Source organism: Rhea americana, unplaced genomic scaffold, assembly GCF_003343005.1.
Source record: "Rhea americana isolate MKP2758 unplaced genomic scaffold, rheAme1 scaffold_18, whole genome shotgun sequence".
NCBI lineage: Eukaryota > Metazoa > Chordata > Aves > Rheiformes > Rheidae > Rhea > Rhea americana.
Window position 1 is genome coordinate 1634651 of NW_028185927.1, and position 13066 is coordinate 1647716.

A 13066-nucleotide genomic window follows, 5' to 3' on the forward strand; every position below is an offset into this window, starting at 1 on the left:
AAAGAAAGAAAAAAAAAAGAAAAAAGTATATACAGCATTCCTAGCAGGATATCAGCTAATTAAGCATGGTTTTAGGGGTAATTCCACTTAATTTGTAAATGTTCCAGGAAGTAAATACGTGTGTGCATATATACATAAACATACATACACTGAGAGATACTCTATTCACAAGCACAGCAGTATGCACCCTTACTATTTATTAATCAAATTTTTAAAATAAATGAAAACGACTATTTTACATGACATTTTGCTTTCATCAGAGATTTACAGAAGACAAGAAAATAAACAAAAAGAAGAAAAATGTTTTCCGTTCAMTTTACCAAATTCCAACAAGTGTTAGATATCTATGATTATGGGTGTATATATGTGAATGAACGAATAAATCCTTAACCCACCATATCTTTTTCTCCAGTTTGCAAGCTGTCACCCGTGAAAAGTATGGTGTAGATGGTAGGATGATACTGTACCTGATTGGCTCTGGAGGTGGTCATGGGATCAGATGGAGAGGACTTGGTGGTAGTTGGGGAAGATGGCAATGTCTGGGAACAAAGCAGTTCAGGAGCAAATCAACCTTTACAAGCCTTAGACTGAACAGTTAAAAAATAAATAAACCAACAAAAGTAACGTAACTAGAAAAATTAAAATAAATAAAAAATGCCTAAGACAAAATCTTTCTCCTACTCATTAGAACTTAATGGAATTTAAGGTCAACTGGATAAATAATGCATGTAAATATGCATGCTTATGCATGTAAAAACAAATTCATGACTTGAAATCAAGATGGTGAACTCACATAAATACTAAAAAGTATGCTGACCACATGAGGAATATATTCTTTCCTCTCTCCTTCTCTTGGGGAAAACGAAGACTATAGTAAACACCAATTCCAGCAAGTTCAATGAGCACAATAAAAACACTTATCAGTATATAAACAAACAGGGCCGACGTCTGAAAGCAGATAGTGAGATTTACTTTGGCACCTTATTATGCACCATTCTATAGCACACACTATAGCCAGCAAAATGATTCCATAATAATTTCGTGTTCCATATGTTAGAACAGTAACAGAAGCTACTGAGTTTTTAGCAATAAATTACCTGTTAATATATTCATTGTTTTTTTTTTTAATCAAGAGGCACATGGAAAAATGTAAACATCAATCTCRTGATGCATGAACATGCAACTAAAACCTTCACAACAAATTGCTACAATATATTTATAATTAGTGTTAAAAAAAATCATGATTTTTAATTGGGCAAAGGTTAATAAAATATCATCAGCCTGTGTTCAAAATAAACACAAAAAGGAATTAAGAGTCATATTTATTGATCAGGTTTTCTAAATAATATACATATGCTTAACATTAATTCTTGAACACATCAAAAAGCACTGCTCTGTTTAGAATTTTTATATACACATAACTTTTTTTTAAAGATTAGCTCCTAACAGAATAACTCTTCTTTTCCCTTTATAAAGTAGTGGAAATGTCAGATTTCAATTTTCAAAACATAACATACAATACTCATTCAAAGCATGGTTTTTGACATCTTTGTAAAATATCAGTAATATAAAATATTACACTACTTTTACTTTAAGAAATAAGATACTAAATGCTATACAATATGATGTATCATGCGGTCATATAATTACTAACCAAAACTATTTAGAAAAAAGGAAGCAGAATTTCACACTTTTTGCAGTTCTATTACTTACAATCATTGACAGACCTAAAAGGCAAAGCCCACATTTTAAAATAGTTATACATACTTTTGCACTAAAACTCTTGATGCATATGAGAAAGCTGGGACAATGCGAATGCACAAAGCTACCTGTATTGGTAAAATATGGGCTTGTACATATGCACACACAAATATTTAAGCTCTATGTTAAGCAATACGAAAATCATTTTTTTCATAGTTTGTACATAAACAAAGAGCCAAAATAGAAAAAAATCATAAGAAACAGATCCTTCTTTCATGTTTTCAATTTGCATCTCACATTGTTGGAAAAAAAAAGACTAATCATATATAATAATCAATAATGCAGTTTTTAGGCATTAACTGGGATTCCTTCAAGAAGTGCAAGTAAAAAATACTGCCAGGTTAAGGGCATTAGAAAATATCATGCAGCTTGGTAAAATGCTGTTGGTGAGCAGCYATGAAAAAGAATTGTTCATTGGGTTCATTTGGCAGTGACTGCAACTACTTAAAAAAAGGCAGATTCCCCTATAGTACAGATAACGTATAAAATATATACAGATACAGTAAAAATCTATAGTACAGATTTTTTTAAGATTCTCCAGAAAAAACTCAGAAAATATATTTGGACTAAAATATTTCAGGCATCTGAGGGGTTGTCTGATCAACATCATTGCTAATTTGGGGTCTGTTGGTTTGCTATGTTATGCTAATTAATTAAAGGTAAAAATAGGTTGCTAAACAGAACTTTCTTCACTGGTCTTACTAAGTCTAACTGCTGGTTTTATATGTAAATATGTAGAACATTTCAGCACTGAAGAATCACCTATTCACTGATAACACAASTAATATAAGCAGTTGGAACGTGTAACAGTTTTTTATTTAACATTAAACGTCCTAGAGCAGAAAAATGTATRGCTGTGATGAAATATTAATTCCAGGTGACTATTGAACTATAACATCCCTCATGTAGAAGCATTTCACTATTTCATTTTAGCAAAAGCTTGCTTAAGATACAATAGAAAAGAAAGATAAAAACATTTTAAGACAAAACAATTGTATTAATGAACAAGAATCAAGTATGGGCATACACCTTTTATCCCAAATAGACATAYCAGTGACAAAATACTGAAATTAATAAATTCTTTTACATATCAAAGTATCTGTGTCTGAGGCTCAAGACTTTTTTCTTTTGTTTGCTAATGTAAYTTTTTCTTTTTACTAAATAGGAAAAACAAAGAAACTCTCAGAGTCTTAGGTTTTCTTATTTATGCAATCTCCATTTTTGTCAAACATTTTTCATTTCAAAATGCTCAATTCTGTACTGCTGGGACTACTGGAAGAAAGACTGACCCTGAGAGATCTAGCTATGTACTACTCATTAACTGTTTTTCAGGGTATATTCTGCTCAGCTGCTTCATGAAGAAGTGATCACTTGTACATATATAAAAACTCCTTCTCAAGCTTCCATATAAATCTCCAGACATGTTAAATATGAGTTACTAATTTATTTCTTCAACAGTAAAATACCAAAACTTATTTCTCAGAAATATATAAAAAACCCAGGCATTTGGATTTTGTTTTGATTTTCCTTTGACTGGTAAGCAATTTATTGATACATGCTGAATTGCTTTGTAAGAATTTATAGGCAAAATTACTTCTTAAAGAAAGTGTAACAGATCTCAATAATTCTTATTTATTACACAGTGTACAATAATCTTCAAAATTTAGTGAATGTATTGCATTAGGTAAGCACTTGAATTTAGTTGTTTTTAGGCTTCTGCGAATGAGACTATAAAGTGGTTGGAAATTGTAAGATGAGTTCATATTACAGGTTTTTAATTTTCCAGATTGAAACATTCATACTATAATTGAAGCTTTCCAGAAATTATAGGTTGCCTAGCTACAGAAAAGGCCAGTCAGAATTCCTACACTACACCATTTTAAAACCTCTAAATTTTTTGTTAAAAAGCTCTACCTTGAAWAACAGAGCCCAAGCTAAGGTGAAGCTGGCCTTCTCTCTGTTCTCAATATTATTTCCTTTTCTATAATTTATGAGCAAGTGAATGGAAAACCCTGTTTACAAGGTAACGGTGTTCTTTTTTCTTTTCTCTTTTAAGCTTCTAGGACAGATGTTTGGGAAAACATATTTTAAATAATAAGAATGAGCTTATTTGTTAGAAGTAAGATTTGGTTTATGCCATATTTGAGCTATAGTATTTTCTGAAAGTCCAAGAAAATACTTCTTCCTCGTCTTGTTCACAAAGAATTTATTATACTGTGAGAGACTGTTCTCAGGCCGCACAACACGCTACAGTGTGCASAGAGATGGCCAAAGCATGACACTTCGTATTTCTGGAGTACCAGAATGAAGAGAGAGGCATATCACAGCTGCACAGAATACATATCCTCCCTCTGCGCAGTGTTCCAGAAGGTTTTCTGAGACCTCTTTCCTATGACTTCACGGATCATCTAGTGCAGATCTTTATAAAAATGACAGAAGTCCCTCCCTTAAACCTGTACTAAAAAAATTAAATACTTATATGCTAGATAATAAATATTGCTGAAACAAATAAATAGTACTGAGTCAGTTTTTCGTATTAATCTAATTCTCAGTACCTGTTGGTATATTTAACATATAGAAGGGCAAAAAGAAAAGGCAGAAAAAAAATGAAATACCATTTAAAAATGTGGTGGAGAGATGAAAGCATTATGAAGGAGGACATTCAAATGTGAAGGTGAAATTGCATATGTATACCACTTTCTAGTTTCCCTCTACAGGGCTTGCCATGTACTGGAAATCTTGGTTACTCATGTATTTATTATTATTAYTGTTATTATTATTATTATTAGCTAATATGAATTTCAGTCTTGCATATTAATATTGGTYCTTTTAAATTACGGAAATTAAAGTGATGATAATAATTTGCTTATGCCAATATTTTTATACATTTCCAGCAAGAGTGGAGTYTTTTTAAACACTATAGTATTGAAATAGTTGAATACCTTCAGCAGCTAAACCGAGATAGAAACAGAGAGCTCTGCAAGATCCCATAGAGCTGAACAACTAGACTTTGACCAATGCCAGAAATGGGCTTCTTTAAACAGCCTGCTGGCTTTGCCAAACACAGTCTTCTTTTCCGTCTGCTGTGAACTCTTTTAACCTACAGGCATACGAATCTTATYTCAGTAATGGCTACAAAAATATATACTGTATCTTGAAAATATATGTTGAAAAAAATAATTAAGGATTACTAATTTAATTACAGCCTAGATTGTAAAAATGCTACTTTGATGACTCCCTGGGTCTAACCTTGCTTGCTACCTTTTCACTTCTGTAAAGAAACAGGAAATACTGRCATTTTAATGATATTTCATAGTCTGTTCCATTTTCATTTGTCTTTTATAAAAAAGACTATATAAGGCATAAGTCAAGAGAGAAAGAGTAAGAGAGTCAGCATACGTAGACAGAACACTTATTTTAGGTGTTTTTAGAGGTAATTTATACGTGTTTATGTACTCTTGAGGTCTTGTCCTTGAGACAGAAAAATTGGTAATGATGTAAAAGAAAGATTATCTTGTGTTTTGTCTGGGGACAGGAAGAGGCAGGCAGCATAAAGCGAGTCAGCATCTGCCACATGGATCTTAGAGCAACTCTGGATGGAGGAAATGGCTTAGGATGAAGATTGYGGTTAAATGGGCAAAGAAGAATCATGACCTTCCCTTTCCTCAAAACTCGTCMCAGTAAGAGAGAACAACTACATGATCTGGAGGTCTTCTGCAGAAATACCAGAAGACTCAAGTTCRCAAGCAGACACGGGCGATTGGCATATATAAAACATATTAAAAGATTCTAAGATATGGGTCAAAACACCCTGAGGCCTAGAGCAGAAGAAAAATCACCTTTTGATTTTAGGCTACTTTGGGGTCTGGAAAAGCAGAACTAAAACTACAATGGCACAAGAAGCCCTGAGAGAGCTTTAGGATTGCCTTAAGCATCAGAGCACTGTCCAAAATTTCTGCCATGTTGAATGGTGCTGTTTATGCCTCAACACAATCTTCTCATTTTACTGTTGGAGCGCTTACAATGAAGAGTTAATCATCACCTATAAAGAGTTAATTAACTRAGGTTCATAAAGTGTAGTTTCACATACACATCAAGATTATATCCAGCACTGTTGAAATTAAAAAGAAAATGAAAGTAGGACAGTGATCTGGCACCAGAATTAAGTCAAGGGCACTTGAGGGATAAACYACAGTAAGCTTTCTTTTTATAGAATACTTTTGCTGTGGGATCTAGTATAAAGAACCGTCCTAATATTTGCTCTAGTAGAGGATGGCACATTTTATTTCTCATTTTTGCTTGTCCTGACAACTTGTAAACAACTTATAAACTGGGCATCATCTTATTAACTGAAGCATGGTAACGGGTGATGTTCTTCAAACATACTCAAACCTGAGCGAAGTTTACGAGAAACTGTTGTCCAGAGGAAGAGGCAGTGATCTGCAAACTGCTTATGTTTATCATTTACCTCAAATGAAAAATCTAGAGATATTTTTTCACATTTGGATTTTATAAGGTTGCCCTGGGTGACAGACTGTTGGGTTAAATAGTTGCTAAAAAGAAGAAAGGCTAATTGAGGGGAAAGGCATTTTAAGAAATCAATGAAGTCTACTAAGTCCCCGTATTCTGTCAAAATATTGATTTAAATATTGATCTAAAAGTTTTAGAATACAACTGATTTGAAAACAGTTTAAATTAAACTCATATCTCATACTTCAAAAAAATTCCTCTACTTAAGCCAATATTTTCAAATCTGTATTCTTGAAGTCAGGTTTTATTTTAAGCACTTCAAAGTAAAACCATCTTTTATTTAAAATTGATGGATGTGTCRATTTTTTTTCTGAATTAAATTCTGAATTCTGAGTTTTCTGAAGTAAGAGAGTGTYGTTTTCACGACAAAAATATGAATTTAAAAATCTGAATACAGATATTCAGTTTTCCACATTTTGAATATCGTCTCAGAGACCATGATGGACAAATGGATCGAAAGTGTAAATTTAAAAACCACAAGAGGTTACTTATACGATGAAAAGGCTGAAATGAATCTGCTTCCACTAAAAGTATWAATTAAGAGTTCTGTATAGGAAAGCTGTACTCTGGATTTCCAAAGAAGAAACCCTGAAACCCTTGCATATCCTTTGCTAGCCAAACGTTTCACAAGTCATAGGATGAACCGGACTGAAAGGGGCCTCGGTAGTTCAGTCAGTGGAAGCTCCTGCTCAGAGCAGGGACAGCTGTAGGATCGGCCCCCGCTCCCTCTACGTAACACACCGTCCTGCGGCGGCTCGCTGTGGTCCCATGTGCTTACCCGATCACCTGCTCCAGCTCCTGCTACCTATAAAGAACTGCAAAAGCTGGAAGGAAAATTCAGTTAGCATATAAAGAAGCTGCAAAACTTCCCAAAGAAGGTGATGTGATAAGAGCACATTATGGAGCCTCTTCCCATTTTGTTTGCAACAGCTGCTATGAATTTYTGAGGTAACATATGAAGCTAACTACAAAGCCAAGCTACTCAAAACATCTCAGGCTCTGACCTCTTTATGAAAACTGTACTCTATCCCCCTGGGTTACAATGTGGTCTGATAAAGCTGGAGTGACACTTTGACTAATAAAGAGAGAAAAGGGAGATTAGGCGCTCAGAGCAGTTTCTAGAAAGTAGAAGGGAACAGGAATCTCTTGGTTATTGCCAAACGATACACGGAAACAGCAGATGGCTGGCATCTACAAAGAGATTGTCCTGCGTTACCTACAGGTAAAAGATGCAAACAGCTGGCAATTAGTATCTATCAGATCTGTTCGGAGGAAGGACACAGCTACCTGGTATCTCCAGGTTAAGTCTGCAGGATCAGGAAATCTGMAAAAATGTAGTGGAGAAGGCTTAAAACGAACCAGATAAACTTGCCTGTGAATCCTCTGAGGCTGAAAAAGCTGAAGTTAGGGAAACCATCAGAATGTTTGGACAGTGACTTCATTAGYAAGGAGAAACGCCAGGCCAGACAGCCTCCGTGTATACTCATRCTTTTCCTGACCATGTTGGAAGATCACTTGGAAATTCAAGCGATCAATGGAAGTTTTACCTACAGACTTTGTAAACTGAAACTGCAGCCAAAAGATACTTCCTTTCTTGGGAAGGATGCTCCTCTGACGGGAGCACCCGTAAGAAGACCAGGGCAGAGAAATGACAAAAGAGAAATGARAGATGGACAGCCATATAGAGGGGAATAGCATTGCAAGGCTTCACCTACAGCAATCTTCATTCACAGGCCCTTTATTTCAGTAGCCACTGCTAAAAAGCCGCTAGAAATCTCCWGAAGGTGCCTAATGAAGGCAAAATTTACAGATATGTTTATTATTTCAAATCTACTCTCAATCTCAAATATTAARTCTTCTTTCTTCAGTGTTCAAAGTATGACTTGTGGTGATAAAGTTCTTGGGTAATATTCAAAGACAGTAAGAATCATATAAAAGTTTGTACAAAAAGAAATTGTAATTCACAAGGCTTATTTTTCACAAATTTATAATGCCTTGTATTATACATTACTCTGACAAATTTGATAAAGTTGTGACCTATCTTCTTTTAAAACAAAAAAAAGTTCTATGTCACAATTACCTGTTATAACATATTATCCTTTATGTTTCTTAAATAGAGGTATTTTATCTATTAGACAAAGGATATCCTGACATTAGAGGATCGATTACTTCACTGCAAACTCTTAGAATTAAGCTAACAATTTCACATCTTGGTGAAAATAACGGATTTTAGATTTCAGGAGTCAATACATATAGTGTAGGAAATTATCATGAAAAGATGTCATTTCATTAAATAGAAGTGAAACAATTCATTTTGGTTAAAACTGTCCAACATATGCACATCTCTCTATATTCACAGTCATATTATGCACCTGTCTGTACACAGGTAACATCTTTAAATTCTAAAATGCAGAACCAGTCAATATATTGTGGTCTTAAAAGTGATATATTGTATTTAGCCTGTGTCTTAACTTCGATARCAGCAGCTCTGTTCACTAATCCATCCCTTCAGGATTTGATTTAATATTTTAAACAGGGAGTTGCATTACAAAAAAACAAAACCAGAAAAAGCCCCTAGAAATTTAATAAATTAATAAATTTTCTAGAGAAATATTTCTTTCTCAGTTCCCACGTGGAAAAAATGTATCAGCTTGAGATATAAGACAGGAAATATTTAAGCATGTCAGCCTTAACAGGCCTGTAATCTAATTTTTCATGAATTTACTAAGCTAAAAATTAGTTTCATTTCATTGCAAAGGGGGAAAAAAAACTTTCCACTGTAATAAAGAACACTCATTTCCCATTGGGTTAAGAAATATTGGCATAAATCTAATATTTTACATGCAGAAAAGCCATTTAGGATACAGATCTTTTCTCCAGCTTTTTCTCTCTACCTCTCAGACATACTCATTTTCATATCTAATAACGAAGAAAAGAATCCTATAGAATTGGGGCTTTTAAGTAATTTCTTACAAATTACATACAGATTTTTTTTGTGGAGAAGTATAGCATATACAGAATATATAAACTACTACTAATTATTAGATATCATATGCAATGGCGTATGCAGTTTCACCCATCTAAAACAGTGTGATCACTCCCAACTCATCCTGTTCGACTATACCATCACATAAGCATTCTGCATATGTCATTATACACAAAACAAAATAATTGCATGCAGTTATCAAATTACTTTATAGGACACTGAACCTCGCTAGCTGAGAAGCACTACACAACTTTATCCTATATGGGGCAGGAGAGAAACTAAAATCTATCCTATATAGGATAGGAGAGACAAGGTAAAATTCCACTACTGTTCATTCATTTCTGTCTTCGTATTTCCTTATTCAATAAAATGACAAATGATTTATTTAAAATCCTATGTGACGTATTTCACATTCTCCTTACAGTATACCCTTTTTTCAAATTAAAATTGTTTGGGAAAATTTAATGAGCTAGAGAAAATATTAGACCATGATACCTTGTGAATATATTTTGCATCATCTACAGATTTTAAAGGAAGTCAATATAAAACATAGGCAAAAGGATGCCAAAAAGAGCATAAAATGAAATAACAGAAAACATTCCAAGTAAGTTATCTTCGTGTTTTCAAATTCTGACATATAGCTTTTAAAGCATGTGTTATAGGAGCTAAAGAACAATTAACATTTTTGTTTTTATTTTATACACATAAGAGTAGGAAACACATTCAGTTAATTCCTTGCTTTTTAATAACTCAAAAGATTTACAGAGAGGTTCATATTTTAAGTTTAAAATTCAATGATCCTTTCTAACTAAAACCTACAAATGTATTCTCTGAGACAGAAAAAAAAAGCGAGCTTATAAAGAAAACACATTAGTGTGGCACGGGAATTTATAAAACACAGTCTAAAAGAACTGCTAAGAAACATGGAACACAAAAGTATAAGGAAAAAGAGGACCAGCAAATTACTAAAACATAAAATAACATCTTCTTAAAGAACATGTTATGTTGACCCCTTGCAGCCTTGAAATTTTAAGGCTTCTTAAAAAAGAAGTTAATTTTAAGGAGCTGATGWGACTCTTTATTCCCAAACAAAAACTCACTTGTTTGATGCGGTCTGGATTAACAGTGGTCTGAGGCTGTAGGATGCTGACGGGCTCTGTCTTGGCCACATTTTGAGGCATTTCCCGAATCTTTTCTGCAATGAAGCCATGAACCGCATTTAGCGCTTCGACTGTTCCCTGGATCAGACACACCCGCTCTGTGGTACCTGCAAAAGCCAAAAGTTGATCTGAACAGGATGGATTCTTCAGGATCTCACAAACTGCCTGCATTAATAAAGGCGGCGCTCCAAAACCATCTTCCAACACCAACGAGCCATACCTCGACAAGCATACAAACAAAAGAGATTGCCAAAAGGCGATACGCYGATGGTCTGAAGTCGGTTTACATAACTTCTTTTTATTTATATCTCGTACACATGTAACTCTCTAGTCCTATCTGAGTCCAAGACCACATATACAAAGCATAAATGAGAAAAAGTTAAAAGGACACGTTACTGTTTGGAAATAAGCAAACATGAGAAGTCTGTAGTGAATACATGTCTTTTCTATTATTTTGGTCTAGTTCTAGATTATTTTAAAATGTTACGTAACTTTTAGTTAACTCAAGGATGAACATAATAGCCAGTATTACAGAGGAACACGACATCAGCTTTTGTAACGAACACTCTATTGCAAACACAYTGATTTAGCGTAGACATTATTAAACCATTTCTTAATACAGCTGCAAATTGTTATGGCAAGACCTTTCACGGCCAATTGCTCTCATATACTCGAGTATCCAGTTTGYCTTTTATACCATTCGCATCTTACACCCCCGTGTAATAACTGTAATTATTTACTGAATATATAAAGGTACGATTAATACAGTTAAGCTGTCTTAAACATGATTTAGCAGCTGAAACCTTTGAAAGCCTGTACCGTGTAAGCAGCCACTATTCCACAAGTTATGTTTCAAGAACTTCTGTTTGACTAGTTATGCTGAATATTGCTCGTGTAGGAGGTCCAGACTCCACATGACTAGTTATTGATATTCTAAAGTCACGGAAAAAATATTAATAAACTATATACGATAGGCTAAACAGATATTTATGTATAAGAATATCAGGCCTTTGGTGGCCACGAAAAGGCRGAGGGGACAGACACATCTCCCTGAAGTGAGTTACTGTGCACATAGGACAGACGCTTAAGAAAAACAGTCCTTAAACCTCACTGCCAGCATCTGCAGCAAGGTGTAATTCTCTGTTTCCACGTCATTTCARTCTGACCTGGCTTTCAGCTCGCACTGTTCTACTCTGCTGAACATCACTTTGTCCAATTTTCCTCTCTAGTCCGAAAMATCATCTTTTTTTGCACCTCGGTTGCTGCTCCCTTTCCCTTACATCACTCTCGGCGTTAATCTWACTGACTCCTGTAGTGACTTGTGTAACCCTGTGGCCTGCAGAAACCACTCAGATGTGCCAGGTGGTTTATTTTATCTTTTGCATCCTGCCTCCCAGAATTTGGAATTCTTTGCACATTACTACCTAACATTAAATAATTATCATAGCTTATATTTCAATCCTCTAGAAAGGCTTAGATAAAGCCTACACTGGCGCATAATCCTTTTCCAAACTGAAATAGAGCTCTGTGTTAAAAAATCCACCAGCTCTTATTTGTTGGATTTCTTCATTTTAAACATTTACAGGATGGCCAAAGAGAACTGCAATTTTTCCCCTGAGGAAAGGTAGAAAAGACTGCATTTACTTTCTACTTGTGATTAGGACCGTTTTTAGGTGCTTTTGTATAGCTTTACTGCATAGCAAATACATGTATGTGTATCTTAAAAAAAAATAAGTCTCAGTCTTAAGGACAGAAATATGACACTGCACTGAAACAAACCACACACATTTCTTCACTCTCTAATGCCATATACTAAACCGCTTACACACATCCCACAAAATCGGTTTTGACCTGAAGGATGTGGTTGAATGGGAGTTTATGAAGAAAGAAACTTGGAAGGGGATGTTTTCCTTCCACTTTTGTCCTGCAAAGGAACAAAAGAGGACAAGCTAGAGATCTAAATAAAATTGTTTTGAAATTAAATGTATAATATATTTACATATTCTGTATGTATCCAACATACTCAGATAAATGATTTTGACTTTCTTCCTTCCCACAAAACAACAGTAGAGCAGTTCTAATAGAAATAAGTCTACCATGAACTGTGGTGATTTTAGTGTATCATTGAAAACAAAACCATACTTCCACGTGAAGATACACCAAATGCAAATCCCTATTCAATGCCAGTGCACGTCTTGCTTCAAGATCACAGGGAAAAGCAGACGGATAAGTTTTAGCCATGGAATTATCGCAAAGAAAACTACATATTTTTAATATTGCCTTATTCATAGCAAGAAATTATTGACATCGTCACGCATAAAACCCAAAGCTTAAATCTGTTCTGATGAAAAATTCATTCACTCTACCTAAATAAATGAAAATTACAGTGTAACGGTGTGGCAGATACTAACATGTTTGCAATGAATTTTGAAGATTACTGTTACATGTTGTTATCATTTTGCAACCTGTACAGTATCACTGGCAATACCTAAATGGAGGAAATGTAACACTTCCTTAAAATATCTTTCCTATGAATTTTATGTCTTAGCATTGCCTGCTGTCCCTAACCTATCCTAAGTTATGCTCCTTACAACACAGCAATGTAGCCTGTAGAAGAGAATCGTACGCT

General features: G+C 34.5%; 1 protein-coding gene across 1 annotated transcript in view; it reads right to left on the reverse strand.

Moving 5' to 3' along the window:
* NOVA1 (NOVA alternative splicing regulator 1) overlaps positions 1–13066 on the reverse strand; it is a 150648-nt gene that overhangs the window by 29163 nt on the left and 108419 nt on the right. Inside the window, exons 3-4 of the mRNA XM_085301810.1 lie at positions 10378–10544; positions 468–539 (exon numbers count right to left, since the gene is read on the reverse strand). Coding sequence (XP_085157936.1) covers positions 468–539; positions 10378–10544 — 239 coding nt within the window. The remainder of the gene's footprint in view (positions 1–467; positions 540–10377; positions 10545–13066) is intronic.